At 50.2% G+C, this 26,522-nt stretch overlaps 1 protein-coding gene across 1 annotated transcript in view; it reads right to left on the bottom strand.

Annotated features, from left to right (window-relative positions):
- DSCAML1 (DS cell adhesion molecule like 1) overlaps positions 1–26,522 on the bottom strand; it is a 347,857-nt gene that overhangs the window by 42,857 nt on the left and 278,478 nt on the right. Inside the window, exons 12-15 of the mRNA XM_055305239.1 lie at positions 12,954–13,153; positions 12,281–12,377; positions 11,972–11,974; positions 11,507–11,632 (exon numbers count right to left, since the gene is read on the bottom strand). Of these exons, the coding sequence (XP_055161214.1) occupies positions 11,507–11,632; positions 11,972–11,974; positions 12,281–12,377; positions 12,954–13,153 (426 nt within the window). The remainder of the gene's footprint in view (positions 1–11,506; positions 11,633–11,971; positions 11,975–12,280; positions 12,378–12,953; positions 13,154–26,522) is intronic.

A 26,522-nucleotide genomic window follows, 5' to 3' on the forward strand; every position in this document is an offset into this window, starting at 1 on the left:
ACCATATAGGGTTACAAAGTTTTTTCTTTTCCTTCCTTCCTTCCTTCCTTCCTTCCTTCCTTCCTTCCTTCCTTCCTTCCTTCCTTCCTTTCTTCTTTCCTTTCCTTTCCTTTCCTTTCCTTTCCTTTCCTTTCCTTTCTTTCCTTCCTTCCTTCTTTTCTTTCTCTATTTCTTTCACCTAGGCTCCACATCCAGCATGGAGCCCAGCGTGGGGCTTGAACTCACAGCCATGAGATCAAGACCTGAGCTGATATCAAGAGTCAGATGCTCAACTGACTGAGCTACCCAGGTGCTCCCAAAGTTTTTTTCTTATGATGAGAATCCTCAACATTTAGTCTCTTAGCAACTTTTAAACATGCAATACAATATTACTGTCTATAGTCATCATGCTGTCCATTACATCCTCATGACTTACTTATTTTATGACTGGAAATGTGCACCTTCTAATGTCCTTCACTCATTTCACCCACCCTTAAAATTCTCCCCTCTGGTAACCACCAGTCAGTTCTCAACATCTATGAGGTTTATTATGTGTTTGTTTTGTTTTCAAATTCCACATATAAGTGAAATCATGTGGTATTTCATAGTGACCTATTTCACTTGGCATAATACCCTCCAGGATTTATCCATGTTGTTGCAAATGGCAAGATTTCACTATTTTTTTATGTCTAATATTCCATTGTGCGTGTGATATTATGTGTGTGTGTGTGTGTGTGTGTGTGTACATCCCACATCTTCTTTATCCATTCATTTATCGATGGACTTCGGCTGCTTCCATATCTTGGCTATTATAAATAACACTGCAATGAACAGAGGGGTACATGCATATTTTCAAATTAGTATTTTTTTCTTTGGATAAATATCTACAAGTGGAATTGCTGAATCATATAACAATTGTATTTTCAATTTTTTGAGAAACCTCCATACTGTTTTCCATAGTGGCTGCAGCAATTTATATTCTCACCAACAGTGCAAGAAGGTTCCCTTTTTTCCCACATCCTTGCCAACACTTGTTATTTCTTATTTATTCAATTCTTTGAAGGCTGAGGAAGTTGAGGAAGCTGCAGAAGAAAAGTCTGGAGCTTGTAGAGGTTGATTCATGAGGTTTAAGGAAAAAAGCCATCTCTATAATATAAAAGTATTAGGTGAAGCAGCAAATGCTGATGTAGAAGGTGCAGCAAGTTATCCAGAAGATCTAGCTCAGATAGTCAACGAAGGTGGTTCCACTAACTAACAGATATTTCAGTGTAGATGAAATAGCTTTCTACTGGAAGATGCCACCTAGGACTCTTATAGTTAGAGAGGGGAAGTCAATGTTTGGCTTTCAAGTTTCAAAGGACAGGCTGACTCTCTTGTTAGGGCCTAATGCAGCTGGTTACTTTAAGTTGAAGCCAATGCTCATTTAACATTTGTCAAATCCTAGAGCCCTTAAGAATTATGCTAGGGGTGCCTGGGTGGCTGAGTCGATTAAGTGCCCGACTCTTGATCTCAGCTCAGGTCTTGATCTTAGGGTCATGAGTTCAAGCCCCATGTTGGGCTCCATGCCAAGTGAGGAACCTACTTAAAAAAGAAAAAAAGAATTATGCTAAATCTACGCTGCCCATGCTCTATAAATGGAACAGCAAAGCCTACTGGCGCATCTGTTTATAACATGGTTTGCTGAATATTTTAAGCCCACTGTTGAGGTTTACTGCTCAGAAAAAAAGATTTCTTTCAAAATATTACTGCTCATTGAGACAATGCACCTGACAAGGGGTCTGATGGAGATGGGCAATGAATGTCATTTTCACGCCTGCTAACACAACATGCATTCTATAGCCCATGGATCGAGGAGTTATTTCGACTTTCAAGTCTTATTATTTTAAGAAATACATTTTATAAGGCCATAGATGTCATAGTGATTCCTTGGATGGATCTGAACACAGTAAACAGAAAATCTTCCAGAAAGGATTTACCATTCTAGAAGCCACTAAGAACATTTGTGATTCGCGGGAAGAGGTGAAAGTACCAGCATTAACAGGAGTTGGGAAGAATTTGATTGCAACCCTCATGTAGACTTTGAGGGCTTCGAGACTTCAGCGGAGGAAGTACTGCAGATGGTGGTAGAAACAGCAAGAGAACCAGAATCAGAAGTCGCGCCTGAAGATGGGACTGAATTGCTACAGTCTCATGATAAAACTTGAACGGATGAGCAAGACAAAAACTTGCTTCTTATAGATGAACAGAGAAAGTGGTTTCTTGAGATGGAATGTCCTCCTGGGGAAGTGGCTGTGAAGATTGTTGAAGTGACAACAGAAGATTTAGAATATTACATAACCATAGCTGATAAAGCAGTGGCAGGTTTGAGAGGATGGACTCCAATTCTGAAAGAAGTTCTACTGTGGGTAAAATGCTATCAAATAGCATCTTATGCTAAAGAGAAATTGTTTGTGAAAGGATGAGTAGATAGATGTGGAAAACTTCATTGTTGTCTTATTTTAAGAACTTGCCACAGCCACCCAGCCTTCAGTAGCCACTACCTTGATGAGTCAGCAGCCATCAACATCAGGCAGGTACGTCCACCAGCAAAAACATTATCACTTGCTGAAAGCTCAGATAATGGCTAGCACTTTTTTTTTTGCAATAAGGGTTTTTTAAATTAGGGTATGTACATTTAAAAAAAACAGAAGACTATTGCACACTTAACAGAGTGCAGTATAGTGTATGCATAACTTTTATATGCACTGCTTTATCTTGGTGATCTGAACCAGCAATGTCTCTGAGGTGTGCCTATAATTATTGATAAATATGAACTTGTTGCCACTTGTTAATTGCTCTCTGCCTATTTTGTAGTTTCTCTCTGTTCCTTCTCTTGCTCTTTTCACTTGTGGTTGGATGACTTTCTTTGGTGGTGTGCTTAAAATCTGTTCTCGTTATCTCTTGTATTTTGTTTTGTGTATCCATTAACTAATTATTATAGATATTTTTACTACTTTTGAATTTTAACCTTCAGACTACCTTTATCAGTGATTAATCCACTACGTTTATTATATATTTACCTTTACCAGTGAGATTTTTACATTCCTATGTTCTCTACTTTATCAGTGATTAATCCACTACGTTTATTATATATTTACCTTTACCAGTGAGATTTTTACATTCCTATGTTCTCTTGTTCCTGATTAATGCCTTTTTTTCTTCAGCTTGAAGAATTCCCTTCACATTTGTTGGAAGATCAGTTAGTGGTGTTGAACTCATTTAGCTTTTGCTTGTCTGGGAAACTTTGTTTCTCCTTCAACACTGAATGATAACATTGCTGGGTAGATAGAGTATTCTTGGTTGGAATCCCATGCCCTCTTTGACACTTTGACTACACTATGCCACTCCCTTTTGGCCTGAAAAGTTTCTGAGAAATCTGTTGCTAGTCTTATGGGGTTTCCCTTCTACATAACAAGTTGTTTTTCTCTTGATGCTTTCACGATTTTCCCTTTATCTTTAATTTTGATGTTTTAATTACAATGCATCTTGGTGTGAATCTCTTCAAGTTTATCTTATCTGGAACTCTTTGGGCTGCTTGGATCTGGATGTCTGTTTCCCTCCCCAGATTTGGGAAGTTTTCAGCATTATTATAACATCAATTAAGTTTTCTGCCTGTTTGTTTCTTCTCAAGGAGCCCTGTAATGTGAGGGTTACTCTACTTGCTACTGTTCCATACATCGCTTAAGCTATCTTCACTTTTATAGATTCTTTTATCTTTTTGCTGCTCTGTTTGGGAGAGTTCCACTACCCTGTCTTCCAGGTCACTGATCCTTTCTTCTGCTTTGTCTAGTCTCCTGTTGAACTCCTCTAGTGTGTTCTTCAGCTCTGTGACTTGTTTGATACTTTTTAAAAAATATTTTCTTTTTCTTTGTTGAAGTCCTCACTGTGTTCATCCATTCTTCTCCTAAGTTCAATGAGCCTCTTTATGACCACTATTTTGAATTCTTTATCAGGTAAGTTATCTATCTTCATTTCATTAAGTATTTTCCTCCCTGGGGTTTTATCTTGTTCTTTCATTTGGAACATATCTGTATCTTCATTTTGCTTGACTCTCTGTGTTTGTTTCTATGTATTGGGTAAAATAGCCACCTCTCTCTGTCTTGAAGGAATGGCCTTGTGTAGGAGATGAACCAGAATGTTTAACCTTGCCCTAGCCCTTGGTTGTCTCTTGGACCTTTGTGATTGTCTAAGCAGACTGATTTATTCGTGATAGGTCCCAGTTGTTGAGGGTGTGCCAAGAGCTGTCAGTGTTCCAGAGGGAGGGATCTTAGCACCTGCTGACTTTCAGGCTGATTGGAAGCCAGACTCTCAGACAGCAGCTTTTAAAGTATACAAATATATACAGTCCTATGGGACCACAATCACAAAACCTGCTGGCTTCTAGACCAGGCCATCTGGAGGTGTCCTCTTGGCAACAGTTGCAAGATATCAAGGCTCCAGACAAGTGTATAAGCTCCTTTTCCGGGATGTACTGGTGAGCTGCAGTGAGGCCAAGGGAAAACATAAAGATGGCATTCCCCCAGTCCACATTCCCTTAGAACATTTTGGTAGTCTCTAGATGTGTGATAACCTGAAGCCTGCCCCTCAGGCTAAAGCTCCAGGACAAATAAATAGGCCTTTTTCATAGGAAGGCTGAGGTGTATTTCAGTCTGATGTCTGTACAGTATCCTGGGGGTGAGAGCCTGCCAAGAATTGTCTCTCTGATTGTTTCAGACTCATGGGGCCCTGAAACACAAGCCCGCCTAGCCACTAGACCCAGATGCTTTAGGGATGTCCCCAGTGTGGACTATGTGAACCTGCTGGCTTCAGCAGGGCCACGGGAGTTTTGGGGTGGGGTGCACCAGCTGACTTTAGTGGAAAAGAAGTGTTAATATTTATCAAGCATCTGTAATGCACCAGATGTGTTGCTGGATAGTGTAAACATTCACCATTTGCTCCTTACTCCCCTCTTCCCCCACCCCCTTGATATCAGTACTGTATCTCCATGGTATAGGTGACACCCATGTCACCAAGCCCAATTTCTCACTCAGCCTCTCGGGTGTGTTCAACACTTGGACCCCTCCCTTCCTCTTGAAACACTCTTTCCTTGGCTTCTCTGATAAAATACTCTCTGGCTTTTCTCATGTCTTGGGCTATTTTTAATCTCTACTTTGCAGATGCATCTTCCCTATCCTACCATTAATGGCTAGATGGAGTTCTTCCAGGCTCCACCCTGGGTTCTCCTTCTCTCACTTCATAGACTTTTTTCACACTTGGCTTCTGTTTCCCTCTATAGACAGATGACTCAAATATTTGTGTCCAGATGGATGTCTCCTTTGAACTCAAGACTCTTATAGCCAACTGTTCCCTTGACATCTCTTCTTGGATGTTTCAAAGGCAGCCCACACTCAACATGGACAAGACAGAAATCTTGGCCATACACCCTATAAACCCATTGCCTTCCTGGGGTCCCTATCTCAGGAAATGGGATCAAGGTGTGCCAGGTGTTTTTCTTGACTCTTCTCTCTATAAAAAAAGTCTTAGAGCTTCTGTGTTCCATGTAGCTTTTGAATCTCTCCATTTCTTTCCATTTCCATTCCTGCCCCAGGCCAAGCCACTGTCATCTCTCACTTGGACCAGGAAAATAACATCCTAACTAGCTAGCCTCCCAGAACCCACTCTGTGCCCCCTTCCATCTGTTCTCCACACTGCAGCTGTCATTCATCCCACAAATTTGATCAAGCATTTCTTACAGGCCAAACACTATTTTGGCATTGAGAGTAGTCTCCTCAAACACAAATCTGATACTGCCATCAGATCATTCTACTTGCATAAAATTCTTCAATAGTTTTCCCTTGTTCTTGGGATAACAGCAAATTTTTTTTTTACATGACCCCAGGCCTTGAGACATCTGGCTTCTATATACCTCTCTGGCTTTATCTTTCACCACTTTTTTCTTCTGAACTCCCACAGCATTAACAGCCCTCTTTATTATATGGGGCTCATTGTTTCAGTAGCAACTGCCCTAAGAGATGCTAAGCTCCCTGAAGGCAGGAGCCATGTCTAAATCTTTGCCTGTCTCCCTCACTTGGCATGTGCTGGGCACTTATATCCCACTGTTGGTGTTAGATCAGAGCCCTTTTGGTCATTTACTTTGGACTTGGAATTCCTCTGCATTTTCTAGTCATAATTAATACCCTTGCTTTGCCTTTCCTTCCTTGCCACACGCAGCTGCCAATCACAGAAGGGTGTAGGGGGGAGTGTCCCAGAAAGTGGTCCCCTTTCCTCTTGCTTCTACCAGTTATTCGCAGGTAGATTTGACCTTGTGTTCCCAAATCATCTTTGATGTTGGCACAAAAACTCTCTCCCCACAGCCCTCCCAGGCTAATGCATCAGAGTCAAATCTGAAGGCCTCTAGCTGATTTTCCAGACTTGATCACTGCCATCTCTCTGACCCTGAATAGCTGAAATTAGGGGCCCTATATTCTTCTCTTTCCTTTTCAGCTCTCTCACAGTACTGAGCTGGCTTTGGCGAATATTGTCTCTTTTAATATTCCCTTTCATATGAGCCTGGCTTACCCAGATTAACATATTTCATTAAGGGCTCTCTCTCCCTTTCTTCATCAAAGGGTTTCTGATGCAAAATATTCTTCTTTAAAAATAAGGAAGTGACTGGGGAGATGTCAGTGCCTTCCACTCTGTGGGCTCCTTGCCGGGAGGGGACCTGGAACCTCTGGTTTTTCGGGAGACACATTTGCTGTAGAGGGGGAGCAGCTTGGACAAAAGCCACATCTGGAGCATTTAGCTGCCCGCGCTTGGGAAACAAATCCACTCTGCATCTCTAGCTTCCTCTGTGCATCAAGGCACTAAGCACCCCCCCATGGCAATCTCTGCAGCATGGAGAGGAGGTTCCCTGGGTCACGACAACAGCTCACAACATCCCAACACCAGTCCCTCCAACAGCCACGCTCCAGCTCACACAAAATGACACAGCACACCAGGCAGGCTCACCCCATGGTGGCTGACAGCTCGCACCATGAGGCTGCCTTCTGGGCTTGGAGGGCCATCCTCAACAAACGCATCCCTGTTCCTTGCTTGGGGAACAGAAGCGAAATGTAGTGTCTGCATTTTTAAAACTGCACCACGCCATCTGATAGATTTGTGTGGACGGTGCTATTTATCATTCAGCATTCATGTATTATTACTCCGCTGCCTGGGGCCAGGAGAAGTCAGCGTGAGCGGGATGGTTTAGAAAGGGCAGACTTGGTAATTTCCCTTGGAAAATTAGCACAACGAGCAACGTGGCAGAAAATCTGGCAAAGACAAAACTGTGGCAAAGGAGGGGGTCAGGAGCAGCTGGTCTGGACCCAGCATGGGTGTGGTCTAGGGCAGGAGGAAGACACCAGGAGGGAGAATAGAGGCATGGGATGGGGACCTGGGGAGGGTTAGGATGTGCCAGGCTCTGTGCTAAACACTTGCATGTAAGTCCTCACACTCCCTGAACCCCTAAACCACCCTGGGAATTACATGCTATTGTCCCCATTTGATAGATAAAGAGATGTCCAAAGCAGCCTGTGAAAGATCACGCAGCTCTGACACTTGGTCAACCCAAGTCTTCTGCTTCGAGAATTATTCTTGTTCTACTCTTCTGCGGGTGGAAGATCTGCTCACACACACATACACACATGAGTGTGCGTGCACGTACAGCCTCCTCCTTCCTTTGAGTCACCCATCTGTTCCCTAGGATACCTTTTTCAGTTATGACGTAATATAGTTTGAGGTCTGTTACATATGATTGGATAGTGCTTCGTAATGGTTTTGAAGGCGTGTGGTGTGTGTGTGTGTGTGTGGATAGTGCTTCGTAATGGTTTTGAAGGCGTGCGGTGTGTGTGTGTGTACGCAGTGTATGTTCTCACTCCAACTGCATCGTAAGCTCCGAGGGCAACACTCTGCCTCTTATTTCCTTTTCTTCCCCCACCACATGGCTGTTGAATGATTCTGCAAAAAAATTATTGGCACTCAGTACGTGTTGCTGACTGACAGACATCTATGTCAGCCTGTAAGCCCACAGGACTCTCAGTTGCCACATGAGGTGTGTGCATTAGAAGGGAGTGAGGAACTCACATTTATGGAAGGTTTACTATAGCCCTGTGCTAGATGCTTTCTCTTTAATTCTCAAAACAATCCTACGAGATAGGCACTACCATCTCCACCTTACAGATGAGGAAGCTGTGCTGTGCTCACAGCCTCTGTCTGATGCCAGTCACAACTCCCTGCAGCTCCCACAGAACTCCTTGTCCTAGATGCCAGGAGAGATGCCTGCCAGGGTGGGATGTTGTGGAGCAGTTCAACCCAAATAGGGGAAAGGACCGGCTAGCTTCTCCGTGCCCTTGATCCTGTGATTTATTCTTTTACAGGTGCAAAGCCCTCATTGAAAGGAGAGTCTTCGTTACCCCTCCCTCTGCTCTGCCCACCCATCCTGGCACCCCCAGCTATGGGGTAGTTCCTCATCTTGCAGGAGAGCCAGAGGGGGTTGGGGAAAAGACACAGATGTGCTCTGAAAGTAGCATCTCTGCCTCCTGCTTTTCCACACTGCTCTCCAGAGGTGTGATGTTCTCAGTCTCGCCCTGCCCAGTGTCGCCCCAGGAAAGGTCTGCACACATTCGAGTGTGGTCCCTGAGGGCGAGTGGGCAATTACAAGGAGCAGAGGGGCAGAGGTGCGAGTGACAACCCAGGCATCCACTCCCCCTCCCAACAACGACGGAGCAGACCCTGCCAGCCACAGCAACCTGGCAGAGAGATGGAGCGAGCACCGCTATGGGGGATGCGGGCCCGCAGACCCGTCCCTTCCTGTGTGGCTCCCCGGCCAGCCTCGGGGAGTCCTGAGGTGTGAGATGGACACAGTTGGCCTCCTCCCCTCTGTGCTCTGTGTCTCTGCCGAGGCCCGGCTGCTCCTCACCTCTCCCCAGCTGCAGCCCTGCAGCAGCCTCCTTGCTCGCTTACCAGATACCCATTCTTCCACGGAAGCCGGCTGAATCTTTCCAGGATGCCATGGCACCTGAATCTCTCTCTGGGAGCTCAGACACTGTCAGCAGCTCTCAGTGCCCTTCCCCAACAAAGCAAAAGCTCAGCCCTCTCAGCCTGGCCCCAGAGCACATTTAGTCCACTTTGCCCAAGAACCGTACCCGAGAGCCCTGTGTCGGCGGGCCACCCCTGCCGTGTAGTGCGCACCACTTGGGCTCTGCCCTTCCCCTTTCTTTGAATCCAGGCCCATCACCTCTCAATCCTCAAGTCCTAGCTCTCAGTGCGGCATCCACAGGGAGAGAGATGCTTCTCTGATGCCCCCATTAGTGGCAGCCCCTCTTCTCTGTCACCCTCCTCCCGCACTCAGGGTGGACTTCTGGGTGGTTGGCTGCAATGTGACTTTTCTCCCCAACTAGACTGTAAGCTTCTGAGGGTAGCTATAGAGCCCTGTATCAGAGACGTAGAACCCTGTAGAACCCCATATTAGAGATGTAGAACCCTGCAGAACCCCATAGAAGTCCACATCAGAGATGTAGAACCCTGTAGAACCCTGTATCAGAGATGTAGAACCCCGTAGAACCCCGTATTAGAGATGTAGAACCCTGTAGAACCCCACAGAGCCCTGTATCAGAGACATAGAACCCTGTAGAACCCGTAGAATCCTGTATCAGAGACACAGAACCCTGTAGAACCCCACAGAACCCTGTATCAGAGACACAGAACCCTGTAGAACCCTGTAGAACCCTGTAGAATCCTGTAGAATCCTGTATCAGAGACACAGAACCCTGTAGAACCCCATAGAACCCTGTATCAGAGACATAGAACCCTGTAGAACCCGTAGAACCCTGTATCAGAGACACAGAACCCTGTAGAACCCTGTAGAACCCTGTAGAATCCTGTAGAATCCTGTATCAGACATAACTGACCCAGTGTCCTGGACAGAGCTGCTTCTCAAGAGGTGAATCTTAACTCAGAAGTTTGCTTTCCTATGTGTCACGTTGACTCACTCAGTAACCATCTACTGAGCATCTACCATCTACCACGTAGGGGTGGTATGTCAGGTGCTGGGAAGACAGCAGGGACTGGGATTCGTCCCTCTAGAGGAGAGGACACCCAGCCAGCCACTGACCATGTGCTGTGCTAAGGACCAGAGGAAGGGTCTGGAAAGCTTCGGGAGCAACAGGACCTTGGCTTGACACTAAGACCTGGAAAATGAGCTGGAGTTGGTGGGGAGGAAGGGGGCTGGGGAGGGCTGAGTTCTCCAGACTCTTTTTTGGCATTTGATTTTTAAATTGTTTTGAAAAGCTTATGTAGGCTTATGTGAATTTGAAAGGTACAAAAGTACCCAGAATTAGAAGTGGGTTTTCCTGTCACTCATACATCAGGGTCACCCAGGTGCCCTCTCAGGGGAACCCCTGTGGCCTATTCTCATGTACCTTCCAGAGAGAGTCACTCAGACACAAACATGGGCCCCTGCAGCTCTTCTGTGGCTTTGGTCCATTCCAGGCCTTTTGTCCTTGGAGGCCTGGAGGCCCACTGTTCACTCTGCTCCACCGGGATTCACTGTGGCAGGCAGCCTCATGGGTGCTAGCTACGGTCCCCGGGCCAGGGCTCTCTGCAGGGCTCCCAGGACAAAACCGTCATCTAGGCTTTTCTGGGAACTCCCATCCCCCAGAGACCACAAGAAACAGCTCTCCGACCCCAAGCATCCCTATCATCTCAAACCAGGAGGGCCCAGATGACCTAGCCAAACCCATGATGTCTCTGACCCCACAGACACAGCCCATAGCCCCTTAGCTTAAGTCAGACCACCCTGTTGATCTCAGTCTGGGGACAGTCCTGAAAGGAAGGAGCTGACATTCCCTCTCCATCAATTTAGGGGGTCCTCCTGCCCCTCTCACAGAATTCTTTTTTTTTAATAAATTAATTTTTTATTGGTGTTCAATTTACCAACATACAGAATAACACCCAGTGCTCATCCCGTCAAGTGTCCCCCTCAGTGCCTGTCACCCACTCACCCCCACCCCCCGCCCTCCTCCCCTTCCATCACCCCTAGTTCGTTTCCCAGAGTTAGGAGTCTTTATGTTCTGTCTCCCTTTCTGATATTTCCCACACATTTCTTCTCCCTTCCCTTATATTCCCTTTCACTATTATTTATATTCCCCAAATGAATGAGAACATACCCTGTTTGTCCTTCTCTGATTGACTTACTTCACTCAGCATAATACCCTCCAGTTCCATCCACGTTGAAGCAAATGGTGGTGGGTATTTGTCATTTCTAATGGCTGAGGAATATTCCATCCTCTCACGAAATTCTTAGCCCAACCAGAGTCCTTCCCTTAGGAAACCACAGGGGCTTGTATGCCGGGGGGTGCTGATGAGTTTGCCTTAAATGGGCCGTTCTAAGGCCCAGGGACTGTTCCACGAGAGGGGCACAGGCAGGGCACAGCCACAAGGGCCATGGTCTGCTGAGCCTTCACCCTACCTGATTTGTTCTTGTATTCAATGTCGAAGCCCGTGATGATGCTGTTCCCGTCAAATCGCTGGGTCCAGCGCAGGTTCATGCTCCGGGCCTTCACCTCTCGGATCTCCAGTTCTGGGGGGTCAGGGGCTCTGGGGAGTGGCAGATGGAAGGGGCAGCAGTGAGCATAGCAGCAGAGAGCTTAGCCTCCTGCCTATCTCCAGAGAAGACCAGGGTTCTGCTGTATCCTTGGAGGTTGGTGTCAACTGTGGTCTACCCAGGAGCTCCAAACCCTAGGGTTTCAGCCAGGTGGGACCGGGAGGTCCAGCAGCAGGGCTCAGAGCCAGAGGGGGTCCAGGCTTGGTCTCCTGCTTTGTTTACCCCCTCTTCTTTGGCCTGGGGGAGGGCAGGCCCTTTTTGTAGGGATTTTCCCTGACCTGATGGCCTGTTTGTCCTCCATAAAGAGCTCCCAACTGTTCCCAGCTCAACTCTCTCTTCCCTCATCTCCTCCAGGGTCTAGGCCCACAAACCCAGATGCCCCCACTTCTGGAAGCAGCAATGTATTTTACAGGGACTGTGGTCATGGTAAACCTTGCTGTCTGAACTGAAGTGTGTCTGAAAGGGCCCTTATGACCCCACTCTGGCCTGAAGGGAGAGTAGAAGAAGGCTCTTCCCAGAGGCCATTCCCATCATCCTCCATCATGGTGTGGGTGATGACTCTGTTCTTGAGATGGAGTTAGCAGTGGGTACCTGGCTCCCTGGGGAAGGGATTAGGAATGGTGGGGCAGGTGAGGGTACCTTGCACAGTGAGTTGGATCAAGCCCCGGTCCTCCCCATATGAGTTGATTGCGTGGCAGCTGAAGAACACAGAGTCCCCACGGTCAGCTGGCTTGAGCTGGGAGGTGGCCAGCAGGGGCAGGAGGATGGGGAGAGAGGGAGGAAATGGGGAGAGTGTTTTAGAACTTGTCTGTGGAAGGGGGCCCACTCTCGTGGGGATCAGCAAGGCTTCTTGTTTTGGGCAGGGGATCCATAAGGGGCTTTGTCAAGGGTTCCTCTTTCCAGAAAGTTCCAAGGATGGAGGTTGGAAGAGTCCAGGCAGGGAGGGGCTAAGTGGGTCTAAGAGGAAGAAAGAAAGGAGCTGAGGGGTCCTAGGAGAGAAGGGAAAGGGGAATGATGGGTCTCAGAAGGGAGGAAAGGGATGAGGGGTCCCAGGAGAGAGGATGGAGCCCAGGGGCTCCAGAAAAGAGAGAAGGGCTGAGGGTTTCACACATTTAATGGCCATGGGCTTGTCAAGGTGATATAGTGAAGTTCTAAGGCAGAGGTTCCTGAATAGGTGGGAAAGGGAAGGGACTTTTGGAGGTGAGGGGGTCCCCAGACCCCCATATACCCCCATTAGACACAGGTGTAAAAGTGTGGGCTCCCCACTTTTGGAGAGTTGGAGTCCCCCTGAGACCAGGGCGTGGAGGCTCACCTTCAGTGTGGAGACAACCTCGTCGCCGTTGTCCTTGGTGGCGATGGCGTAGCGCATGACTCGGTCAGGGTCAATGACCGTGTCCCCTTTCTCCCAGCGGATGATGATGGGCCGCTCACCCCGCGCAGTGCAGTTGAGCTCCTTCGCGTGGCCCTTGATGGCGATGGTGGTGTTGGGGTGGGAGGTGATCATGGCCGGGACTGAGGAGGGGAGGGGGGGCAGGAGGCCCCGGTGAGAGGGGAGGCCAGGCTGGGGGAGAGGTGCGTGCCCTGCGCAGAGGCCCCGCCCCTGCCACCCCTCTCTGCAAAGCGCCCCAGCCAGGGGGACAGGGTCCAATAAAGGTCATGGTGTGGGGGGGTGCTGGAGGACACCCCACTTGCCTGTCCTTTCTCCCTCCCGACCCATGACTGGAGTGGCCTTTCTCTTCACCAGGGAGTCTCATATTCCGTGGACCCCTTTCCAGAAGGATTTAAAATGCACGATATACATAGAATTACAAAGGCAACCAGATATATTGAAATACGGTTGTACAAATATTAAAAACCTTCAAAAGCAAACTTTTCATATAGTATATCACATATCAATATATATTTTTTATTACTCTTTATCAAATACCATCTAGTGCTGAGTTAGCAGCACAATTCTGTAACAGCGATGGGCATAAATGATATCTGGAGACACGTGCAAGAGCCGTGGTATGAAAACATCTGTGGATTTCTACTGGAGACAGCCCCAGGTACCGCTACTGCTGTGCTTTATTGCTTATATTCAAAATGGAAGGAAATACTACATTTCAGTTAGAAGCTAGTGGAAGAAAAGATGTGTTCTCTTTTCCTACCCAAATTCATAGACTCCTTGAATCAGACTGATGGACTTTCTGGTGTGTGTGTGTGGGGGGGGGGGGTGTCTCTGGATCCCAGATTGGGAGCCCTGCTCTAAAGCACCGGGGCCTCTGCTTTGTGTTCATGGCTCAGGCTCAGCTGGTTTACTCCTCTCAAAATGCTGAGAAACTCCCCTGTTCTTCCAAACAAAATGCAACAGAAAAGCCTGGAGAGCATCACCGTTATTCAGGTCCCCAGCTGTGCTGACTGGTCTCTCCTTCCTACTGGCATCTCCACCGCTGACCCAGGAAAACCATCATGAAACTACCAAGACCCCAGCTGGCCATCAGGACACCCCTCCCACCACCCTGAAAGGAAGCATCTAGGTCTTGAGCCTCTTCTGGACCTGAGCACCTTGGCCAGCAACAGTAGGAGGAGACAAGGGGGCAGAGGGAAAGATGGGAAATCCTGCCTCCATGCTCCTCCATCCAATCCAACAAAGAACTCACTGAGTGCCTATGTCATTACATGGCACTGTGCCAGGCTTTGGGGGACACACATGATGTGACACAGGGTCCTTGCCTCCTGGGAGGAGGGAGAGAAGGAGAATGGGGGTGGGGAGATACCTGCATGAGCAACAGGAAAATGAGAAAGATCTGAGGAGTGCCCCACGAGGTATTAGGAGAAATCACCTGTGACTGAGGGGTATTCAGGAAGGCCTTTTGAGCACCCAGCCATTCGAGAAGCATTTATTGAGCACCTTGTGTTGGGTTTAAGTGAATTGGACAAATCAGATCTCAAGGAGTTTCTTAGTGGTGGTGAGAACAGACAACAAGACTAGCAATTCCAGCACAGAATGTTCTATGCTGGGGAAATGCAAGCCAGACACAGCAGGGCATAAATGGGGGTGGGGTGGGAAGGAAAGGGTACCCTAGCCAGGGGACCTGCTCAAGCAGAGGCAGAGCCCGGAAAGGTGAGAGGTCCGATGCAACTGGAAGACTGTTCTTGTCCTTGCCTTTTCCTCACTGCCTTCCTGGGAAAACCTGCCTCTCAGAGTCCAGGTCCCTAGGGGGCTCTTACCCTGCAGGACTGCCCGTTAGCTATTCTGGAGCCCACAGATCGGGCTGGGTGGTGCTTGACTGCAAGACTGAGATTCAGATGCCTTGCTGCCCCCACCCATGCTGGGGAGAGGACCCCTCTTCACACTGAATTCTGCAGAGCAGGGCCCCAGCTCACATACCCCATTCACCGGCCTGCTTGGACAACTAACTGTGTCCTCTGTCCCACCGGCCCCTGGCTCCCCTCTGGGGCCCCGTGTCCCTGCTCCACGTCAGTGGCTGACCTTTCTCTCCCTCCCAGCGGTCTAAGGATTTCTGTCCCCTCCGGCCTTAAAGACCTACTCAAAGTTCCTCCCAGCAAACTCTCCTGGGTCACCCAACTTTGAAGGACAAAGGAAACCACGCAGCCATCACGATGTGACCTGAGATACCAGTGGCTGGGCGAGGAGACATCTGGAACAGGTGTAGGGGGGTGAAGGGCTGTGTCTGGCGTCCCTGAAGTCACACGAGGCAGCCGCCTCCTCCTCTGCCTTCCGTCATGCGGGACTTGCCACCGAGAGCAGCCCTGGCCCCCGGCCCCTGCGCCAGCCTCTCGGCCAATCCTCAGCCTCAGCTCATCAAATAACGAAGCAGATAAATTTTATAATGCACAGCATTACACCAGGATATACAATAAAACGCGAAAGACAAATAACGAGGTGCAAGTTATAATGAAGAAAAAGCCTGCAGTCAGAGACATCCAAGTATGAATTATTGACTAAGGTTTTACACTCTCAAGGATGTGTGGAGGAATATTTTCCATCAAAGATTTGCATAATTCACTCGTATAAACCTGGGTAGAATATAGAGTAAGATTTTACATCAACAAGTCGGGCCTTGCATTGCAGATGCCTCCATTTGTTCTGGAGGATGGAAATGCAGGGGTGTGGGGGCTGTCTCTGCTCTCCCCACCTGAGTGGTCAGAGATGGGGGCCGGGGACCCCTGGGTGAGCCAAGCCCTGAGGCCTTCCTGGGGAAGAGGAATTCTGCTTCTGAGATACTGCTGAAGCTCTGGAGGAGCTGGGGGATGGCCATGCATAGGTGTGTGTGTGTGTGTGTGTGTGTGTGTGTGTGTGTACGCGCATGCATGGGGGGTGAGAGCAGGGTCAAGTCTCAGCATAGGTCAGAGGTCTGAGGAAACAGGGGAAAGGAAGAGTCTTTCTCTGGTAGGAGGACTTTCAGGTTTTGCACCAGAACAAGAAACTTGCAGCACATCCCTGCTTTGCTCTCCAGGCAGTGTTGTACTAGCTCATCCAGGGTGTGCGTGTGAATTATAAAGGCACGCCTCTGGCTGGATGCAGAGCCAAGAGCCACCATTTGGCCAGTGGAGCAGAATTGGGCTTCAGACTCCACTTGCTCCTTAGGCTATCCACCTTTGAACAGTGCACAACCTGTGCATCCATACAAGCCAGTCTCCCCTCAGGGAGTCTCCAATCGTGTTTTTTTTTAAAATTTTTATTTATTTATTTATGATAGTCACAGAGAGAGAGAGAGAGAGAGGCAGAGACACAGGCAGAGGGAGAAGCAGGCTCCATGCACCGGGAGCCCGACGTGGGATTCGATCCCGGGTCTCCAGGATCTCGCCCTGGGCCAAAGGCAGGCGCCAAACCGCTGCGCCACCCAGGGATCCCCAATCGTGTTTGTTTAAAGAGAGAGACAGGTGCAACCAGAGACTAGAGGGCCTCCGGAGGGCCTGGACAGGCCTCAGAGCCCACTTGGTCCCTCAACCCCGAGTGACAACCATACCTGGGGCCTGGGGTGAGTTTCCTTCACTGCTGTTAATTGAAATGAGCATCATGCGACACAACCCAATGCTGTCTCCACAGCCTGGAAGCTCAGAGCATATTCTGGGGAGCCCATCTAAGAAGAGGAGGCTGCTTCTGTGGCTCCCCACTGGCTTGAAGGGATTGGGGGCCAGGTAGGTATGGGTTCTCCTTGTGTCCTTACCATCTCGGTAGCCTTCTACCCAGTAGAGTCAACTGTGAGCCTCAGGTTCATCGCCTGCTCTATGCAGACAGGCTACCTCCCCTGCAGAGTTGTTATGGGGCAGATAGGGTCCATCTAGGTAAAGTGCCCGCCACACAGCAGTGGCTCGAGAAAACTCAGGTCTCTCCTGCCCTTCTCCTGGGCCATGAAAAGCACCAGATAAACACACAACTTGGCATCTGTTCCACAGAATTTCAGAGCCCTAGGGTTTCAGAGCCCAGATAACGTTCAACATGGCAGTTACGAGCCACAGGGGCCACTGGGCATATGAAATGCGGCCTCCATAGAACTGAGATGTGCTGTACGGTGTATAACACGTGCTGGGCTTCAAGAACACAGGAAAAAAATAATGTAAAATGTGTCATTAACAATTTCACACTGGTTACGTGTTAATATTTTAGAGACACAGTTAAATAGAACATAGTTGACCCTTGAACAACACGGGTTTGAACAGCACTGGTCCGCTTAGATGCAGATTTTAAGAAATAAATACAGTATATACCACTGGAAGTGTGTTTTCTCTTCCTTACGATTTTCCTAATCACATTTTCTTTTCTCCAGCTGACTTTACTGTAAGGATACAGCACGGGATACACACAACAAATTGGGTGTTGATCGACTGTTCGTTCATGTTATGGGTGAGGCTTCTGGTCCACTCCAGTAGGCTAAGAGGAGTTAAGTTTTGGGGGAGTGAAAAGTTATATTTGAGTTTTTTACTGCTTTGGGGGGTCAGCACCCCTACCCTCTGTGTTGACCCCAGGTCAACTGCCTATCATTACAATGAATCTCAGCTGTTTCTTTTTCCTTCTTGAACATGTGACAACGAGAAACGTTCAGATTACACACATGGCTCGCGTTTGGTTTCTGATGAACGGCGCCAGCAGGGAGCATCTACCTGGACCCTTCGCTTTACAAATGAGGAAACTGAGGGCACCCAGGGAAGCAATCCATTCGCTCACGGTCTCACTGCTAGGAACCAGCGGGGCATCGGAGGGGCGGTCAGATGGGCAAGGGCAGTGCTCACCACAGAGCCCTGTCACCCTGGAGCAAGGTAATGCAGAGCTGGGAGGAGTCCCCAGCTCTTGGGCATTTTAAGCACAAGCTCCAGATGACTCACGAGGGCTCATTCTGGGTACCCCCCACCCCTTGATGGGGGATGATAGCAAGCTGGAGTGTGACCAGGAAGATGGGCACATTCAAGGTGTGCCATTTGAAGAGTGGCTGAAAACCGGGAATCTGTAACTTGCAGGGAGTGGGATGGGGACAAGACACAAGAGTTCTTTGATAAAGGTAGAGGGACAGACCTCCTATTTGGCCTCAGAGGGAACTTTCTGGTAGCTCTTGCTGTTTAGGGAAAGGTCTGCAGTGGGGAGGCAGTGAGTCCCTGCACTTAAGGTAGGTAATCTCGGGCACTGTATGGCAGATCCAAGAGGGAGCGGAAGGACCTTGTCTTTGGGGGTGTCTGGGTCCCTGAAGAGAGGGAAAGATGGTCCGGGAATCGGCTCAGTGTTTTGGGAGGCAATTCTGTGACTCAGCATACCCTTCTCCCTGCATATAGGCGTCTTCAGCGCTCTGTCTTAGGCAAGAAGCAGAGAACCTGCCTCCTCTCCTCTCCCTGCCCTACACGGTCTTCCTGCCAACACCAGAGAACTCCACCCCTGGGTCCCTTCCCCAGCCCTGTCTCCAAGAGTCACAGTGCCCTCCTGTGCCTGCAAACTGGGGGCCTCGGCCCTCTGGGCTGTTGTACAGATGGTCTTAACAAGACAGCCCCCTCAGAGAGGGGAGTCCAGGGCAGCAGGTGCCCCGCCCCATCTGCTCTCCTCTTCCCTCCACCTCCCCTTTGCTTCTTGCTCTGGCTCACAAGGTCTCTGTGCTTCACTGAATCACAGTCATAAACACAACTGAACCTGAACCCTCATAGCACCAAGGCTCAGCTGTGCCCCAGAGGGCTTTCTGGGTTGAAGGCAACCCCCCAAGAATTCCCTAGAGAGATGTTCATGTTCAGTCATCTACCTACAAGAGCAGATACACACACACACACACACACACACGTGATAAAAATACACCCCAAAGTCACACAGTCACTGTAACTGCCTGTGCTCTGACATCCTTACCACAGACTCACACATGGTGTCACGTACACACAACCACTGGTCAGTTGCATGTCAACTGATGTGGCTGTCTAAGGCACATCTCCCCACAGCCCTGCATTATATAAGTGCATCCTCCCTGTTCACACACACACACTTCTATGATTACCTTTTACTGCAAACTTACCATGTACCAAGAGCTGACAGTATTCTAGAGCTTTAACCGAATTAACTCATGTGGGGTGGGTCCTGTTAACATTCCTGGCTCCAAAGCCTGGGTCCTGACCTGTTTTTTGACTAAGCTTTATGGCCTCCTTGGGCCTGTGATGCCCATGATGGAGCAGGCAATAAGCTGGATGCTTTGCCTCTTGGCTTATTGATCAATGATTTCCCCCCACCCCAGTCCAGCAACAACCACGAGACGTCTTATTATCCCCATTTTTCAAAGGAGGAGACCGAGGTTTCCAGAAGGCAGTTTGTCCCTCTCCAAGCCCCTGCTACTGTGGTTGCAGGGGACGGCCACCTCTTGCGGTCTGTCCGTCCGCTGTGTGTGCATGGTGTCTGGCTTTGGAAAATGGAATTTGGCTGTCACCAAAGAACCATGGCTTCTCCGCGGTGGGCAACCCTAGCAGGGCACCCCCAGGGCAGGCATCGTAGACTGCAGCTTTAGGGGCCCAGCAGGGGGTGGAGAAGAAGGGATTGTATGCACAGGGCTGAGTCCTCTGTGACAAATGCTAATAGCAGCCACATAGGCAACATGATGCTCCAATAGGACACAGGAGGCTTTAATGAGATACAATTTCTCTGCTTTCCTGCAGTGTAATTCAATTAACAGCCAGGAAAACCTAATTTCTTTTTACAAAGAGGGGTGCAGGGGGAGATTCTCTGGGGACTTGGGAACCGGGAGGGGCTGGGCCTAGAGGCATCATGGAGACCCATGGAGGCCAGCTGCCTCTCATACATAGCTCCTTCCAATAATGCCCCTTCAGGTGGGGAGGGCGAGGCATTTCCCTGGTATCCCACGGGAAGTCCTGTGTCAACCAACTGGGCTAGTCTTGTTCAAAGCTTTACAGCCCCAGCACCTGGTGTAGTGCCTGATATGATGCACGGCCGAATTGGGGCAAGCCTGGAAAAGGCCACAGATCACCTCTGGGACCCCTTCCCTGACACCCCATGTCATTGCAGTTGTCCCTCCGATGGGCAGTGAGCATCCCTAGCGCGGTGCCTGTCCTATACTGCAGTGTCCTTGCACCTTGTCTCTGTCTGCGAGACTCCCCGAGGCAGAAGCGTCTTTGTTCAGGGCCTAGCATATTTGTGGGAAGCTCCCAAGCACAGGGCACCTCTCCCGGTTCCCCACCAGTGCCCTGGGTCCCCCCTGCTTAGGTCCCCAGTTAGACTCACTCCAGGGCTGGGAGGAGCCTTGCTGGGCCTTTGGCACCCAGGCCATTGCCTTACAGCCATGAAGAAATTTCAGTTTTTCTCCTTCTGCTTCTGCTGGGGCCTTCTTGGCAGGCGCCACGGAGGATCCCCCACCCCCCTCCCCCCCAACTCCAGGACCCTCCTGGGGCAGAGAGCCGAAGGGAGAGGAAATCAATTTCAAAAACAAGACAGTTGTCAGAATCTGATGTAACCGGTTCCCGTCTGTGAAATTACTCACAGGCCGGCTCCTGTCACCCCCAGGTCCTGCCCAGACCAGCTGCTATTTACATTTTAATTTGATGTGAGAGGCTGATAGATTTTTAAAACACCGCAAGAAGGCTCTGCTTCCTTGCTCGCCCCAGCATCCACAGACTTTCCGACCAAGCCCAGGCTTGGAGATGGAGTTCTGGGGCTCCTAGATGCTTGCCTTGCTCCTGCAGCTGCCTTTCTCTGGGGTCCCACTGCACAGGCTGGGCGGGGGGGGGGGGGAGGTCTGCCCCTGCCCCTTGCAGGTTGCAAAGGTCCTGGAGCATCCTTTGGGAGGAGCTTCACTCTGGGTAAGGAGGTGGCCTGGGGTGATCAGCCCCTATATTACCAGTGAGAAGCGGAGGCTCAGAGAGGCTAAGCGCTTTGTCTAAGGTCACACAGCTGGTAAGTGGCAGGAAAGAGACCAAGCCCCAAGTCCCCTGACAAGTCATCAGCTCCCTCTTCTCTGGTTTCAATCCAGCCTTCACCTTCTGCCTGCTTGATTTTCTCCCACTCTGGGCTGAATCCCAGGAGCAGGGAGCAGGGTGGGGATGACGTAGTGCAGATGAATCCTGCGGGGAGCGCAGGAGGAGCCTGGAGACTAGAGTGGGGCTGGGCTAGGCCAGGCCAGGGCTGGGGGCACGAGTTAGCTGGCGGTGAGTCAGGCTTCCTCCGTCTTGGTCTCCCTCCCTCTCTTCTGCCTGGTGATTGGAGCTCAGCTGGTGTTTCTGACAAGTCCCCAAGTCACCAGGGAGGGAAGATTCAGTTATGAATGCCCAAAGGAGAGGAGCAAAGAAATAGGATGGGAGCACCACTGGCTGTTGGGAGAGGCCAGATAAACTGTGAGAAAGGCATGGAATGTTGCAATTCCCAAGGGGAGCGCAGGGCGCCTCTCCACCCCGTTGGTGGGCAGGAGCCTGTAGTTCCCACTACTCTGATGGCGAAACTGAGGCTTGCAGAAGTAAACTGCCCAAGCTCACCCGGCTAGCAAGTGGCAGGGCCAGGACTCACCCCAGGTGCCTATGGTTTTACCCACCATGTGACACACAGGCCAGAGAAGCGCAGTAGACAGGGGAGCAGGAGCCAGGGATGGGAGCGCAAAGAGCCCGGCTTCTCTGGAGAGAAATGCTGTTAATTGCTGGGGGTGGGGATTGGTCAAGGATCCAGGAGACCTAGGGGTTGGGCTATTCTGCTCCCTTGGGTGGGAGGCCTGGGGGAGAGGGTTGAGGAAGTTCTCGGGCCTGGCTTCCTAGACAAATTACCTGGAAAGTTAAAAAAAAAAAAAAAACCTATGGCACAATCCCCATGCCCAGAGGCTCTGATTTAATTGGTCCAGGGTGGGTCCCAGCGGCAGTAGAAGAGGCAAGGGAGAAGCAGGTCCCCCCACCTGGGTGACGCTCACATGAGCTGTGGAGGAAGAACCGACAGGGCACATGCCCCTCCTCTTCCACCTCCCATTCTACTAGATGCCCTCTGGTCCTTCCTCTGCTGCAGGGAAGACAATCTTAAAGCCAATAGGGTTGGAGGAAGGGCAGCAAAGTCCTGTGGTGGTTCACTCTCTCCGAGGAAGTTCACTTTTTCAGGAAGTCCTTCTGAGAGTCTAACTGAAATCCCTTTAGGATCCGCACTGAGCTTTTCGCTAATTAGGATGCTCTGGGCATGCTAAAATGGTTTTCTGGATGTCTCCCCTCTTTGCCCTCCGGGGAAAGGATTTTCTAGGGGACAGCAGATACCCGGAAGGCTCTTGAGAGCTCTACAAACCCACTTGTCAGAGGAGAAGGGAGCCTCTTGGCTCAGAAGCTCTCATCTTTTGTTTCTGAAAGGATTACATGTACCCATTTGAGGTGAGTGGGCCCCTCCTTCCCCCAACACAGCCCACTCCCCTCCCTCCCCCCCAAAGGCTTGTGTCTCCTCCTTGTTAACAAGATTGCGACAAGACCAGTAGCCCTGTTTGGCGGTGTGAGATAAGCCGCCACAAAGGGGCATTGTTGGCACGCGGGGTGGTGGGCCTGGGGCGGGGCGGGTGGCAGCATTTTGAGCTCAGCCAGGCAGCAGCTCCAGGCTTCCCCAGGGAAGAGCTGGTAGGAGGGCACTGAGGGGGGCGGGGGTGCCTTCTGGTGTCTGCTTTGTTTTGTCCCTCCTTAAAGAGCCAGGGCCTTGGCGTTGTTAATTTGATTGCACCCACTTCGGCTTCATGTCTCCCCTGATTAGCCAAGCTCCACCTGAAGCATGAGATGAATTCAAATTGCATGGAAGCAATCAGCTTCGCTCTGAGAGGTGGTGGGGAGATGCCCGGGGAGCCGGGGGCCCATGGGACCCTAGCTGCCCACTGCCTGTGTGCGTGTGTGAAGGGGGTTGGGGTGAGGGTCATGAAGGGTGGGGATCTTTGAGACTCGGACCTCGGACCTGCTTCTGCTCCCGGGTGTGTGTGTGTGTGTCTCTCCCAGTTGAGACTCTCACACTCTCCAGGCCTTGCTTTCTCCAGCTCTAAAACGGGGTCAGTACTTCTTTTGGCTGCTTGCCACGGAATCCAAGAGCAGACTCCGGGGGTGTCCTCATGTCAGGGTGGGGACCTGCTTCTCCCTTGCCTCTGGTCCTCCTCTCTCCCCAGAATGTTGGGAAAATGATTAGTAATCATAAAAATAGCTAACATCTATTGAATGTTTGTTATCTGCGATGTGCCTTGATTAATGCTTTACGAGAATTATCTCATTAAATACTGCCCCCCCCTTCCCTCCGACCGAAGTGAGTGGTATTTTTATTCCTAATTTTTTTTTATTTAAGATTTTATTCATTCATTCATGAGAGACCCAGAGAGGAGAGAGGCAGAGACACAGGCAGAGGGAGAAGCAGGCTCCATGCAGGGAGCCTGACATGGGACTCTATCCCAGGACTCCAGGATCACGCCCTGGGCTGAAGGCAGGTGCCAAACCTCTGAGCCACCCAGGGATCCCCTTTATTCCCATTTTAGAGATGAGAGAACACTCAACTCTGAAATTACCCTGCACATCAGAATCCTGATGGTAAGGTCAGGACGTAACGCCATGCCATCTTGAGTTACTAGGAAGGCCCTTCTGGGAGTCATTGCTGGGTCATTGCTGCCCATACCCTAGAGCAGGGTCCAGCAAAGTTTTTCCATAAGGGGCCAGATAGCAAACATTTTAGGCTTTGCAGGCCAGAGATCTCTGTTAAGACTACTCAGCCCTGCCCTTGTAGCTCCAAAGCAGCCAGGGACAGTAAGACGGGAAGAGTGGGAGTGGCTGCCTTCCAGCAAAAGTGGCAGCTGGTCAGATTTAACCTCAGGCCCACCTTGCTGACCCCAGCTCTAGAATTCCCTACATAGGAGTTTCTGGTTAGGAGACTGGTTGCATTTAGACAAGGACAGTTGTAGGATATTGGAAGGGATGACATTTCAGCTGTCAGAGTTCTGGAAAGCATGAAGTTATCGAATAAATCACCAGGCACAGGAATTGTTGTGGGTTGAATCGTGTCTCCCCAAAGACATGTGTCAAGTCCTAACCCTGGTACTTGTGGACGTGACCTTATTTGGAAATCGGGTCTTTGTAGATGCAATCAAGATGTAAGGTAAGATGTCATCTTCCTGGAGCAGGATGGGCCCCCCAGTCAACGTGACTGCTGTCCATAGAAGGGGCAGGCTCAGAGGAACAGTGGTGTGAGGACACACAGGGAGAAGGCCACGTGGGGTGGAGGCAGAGACCGGAGTGCCGCACCTACCACCCGAGGACTTCTGGCAGCCACCTGAAGAAGCAAGGGGCTCCCCTAGAGCCTGAAGGTAGCACGGCCCTGCTGACACCTTCCTTTTGCATTTCTCACCTCTTAGTACATTTCTGGTTTTTTAAGCCAGCTGGTTTGTGGTGCTTTGTTACAGAGGTCCTGGGAAAGTCATACAGGGATCCAGTGAGTGAGAGAGATCTTTGTCCCAAGTGCCAGTGAGGACAACCGTGGAGCTGGAGGGGGCTCCTTGGGGTGGAGGCTGCGTGGACTCTGCTCTACCTGTGCCATGGGGAGCCCACTCCCCGTCACACTCCCACCCACGCTCAGGCTGGCAGTAGGCAAGCAGGTGCGACTGTGCCAGGGCCACACGTACTCCACCCCTACCCCCAACCCCAGGGACAGGCACTCAGCGGGTGCTCCGTGACTACTGAAAACTGAATGAACAGTGGCAGGCCTGGATGCGAACAAACATGACCTGGAGAAAATCTCCAGAATCTCAATTCCACCACATCTTGAGACTGCGTAGACCTGAGAGGCCAGACAGAAGCCTGGTACTCCTGGGGCTGGAGGCCCCAAGGCCTAGGCAGGGATAGGCAGGGATGGGGTGGGAGTAGGGCTTGGGGGGATTCTCCGGTCTGCCCACCAGTCTCATCCTTTCTAGCCCAGGACGGGACACCTGCCAGCTACCCAGTGACTTGTGAGTCACCTAAGGGGCGTGGGGATTGTGTCTGGGCCAGCATGCCACTGTCGGCAGAAATCCTGGTGGAGTGCCAGTCAGGGTCCGGCTGCCTCAGAGCACCCCGTCATCCCACCTGGACCTGACCAAAGTGGACACATCATCTCTCCATTCTCATCTACTGCATTTCTCCCGGTGGCACCATGGTGCTGCTCATCTTGGCTTCAAGCCTTGACTCTTCCCCCGGCTCCTTGTCCAACCCATCGTCAGCGCCTGGTACTTGTTCCTTCATAATGACTCTCAGATTCCCCCTTTCTCTCCATTCCCTGCCCAGGATCCTAGTGTCACCTGCCACTATTTTCACAAGCTCTCCCCTTCATCCCAGGCTGCCACCCTCTCATCAGAGGTTCTCCTCATGGCCTCCCACACAGCTTCCTACCCCAGTGCCTTTGCTCATGCTATTCCTTCTGCCCCCTCTTCTTCAAGGCTCAAGTCCCCCTCCCCTAGAAAGCACTGTCTGACCACATCTGTCCACGCTGGGTTTTTCCTTCCCTGATGTAACATTGCACTTGTAGTGTCAGACCCCTTGGCACGTGATCTTGTCTTACTTTCTGAAGGTTGGTTCCAGCTTCCTCGCTAGTCTGTAAGTTCCTTGGGGGCAGGAGTGGTGATTTAATCAGGAAGTGCCTGTTTGCTGCTTGGCTGACTTACCAATCTGTTCCGCCCCTACCATTCAGGAAGGCTTCGATCATCACTGGGGGAGCACATCTGGGCTCCCGACTTAGGGTTTGGAGGTACTGCCTCGGCTCTTTGCTTGCCTGCATTCTCTTCTCCAGTAAACTGAGCCACCCAGTGATAACCCCAGCTCCCTGTGTCTCAGAATGTTTACTGTACCTTTTTCTTGATTAGCATGTGGGATGCACAGAATGCTGTTATTCATCAGATCTGCTGGAGCCGAACATCAGGCAGGCCTTGAATGACACCTTAGAGCCCAGACCCATCTGGAAGCTCTCCTGTGCTCCTGGTCATGGGGACTGCCTGCCACCACTGCCTAACGCCTCGAACAAGGAGATAAGGGCTCAAATGAGCCTGAGGACGAGATGTCCCACTTTCAGACTGGGAGTGGAGGTCACACAGGCAGAGCATTCCTCTTGTCCCTTCAATGAAACCCTCCTCTGCTTGTCAGGGGACCTGGCTTGTCATGGTGAGGAGAAGAGGGGCCAGGGAAGGGGGCTGTTCCACCTGGAGACTTTCATTCTACCTTGAAACCTTGTACAAAGGACCCTTTCGGGGCTAGGTTTGGCATGTGATATGATTTGCTCCAATGACACTACTGGTCTCTTGAGATCAGTAAGACCTCCCATGTTTCTTTGGTTCAGACTTGTCTATTTCTATTTCTTTTTTTTTTACATTAAAAAAAATTTATTCATTCATGAGAGACATACACACAGACCAGAGACACAGGCAGAGAGAGAAGCAGGCTCCCTGCAGGGAGTCCG

This window comes from Nyctereutes procyonoides, unplaced genomic scaffold, assembly GCF_905146905.1.
Source record: "Nyctereutes procyonoides isolate TBG_1078 unplaced genomic scaffold, NYPRO_anot_genome, whole genome shotgun sequence".
Taxonomy (NCBI): Eukaryota; Metazoa; Chordata; class Mammalia; order Carnivora; family Canidae; genus Nyctereutes; species Nyctereutes procyonoides.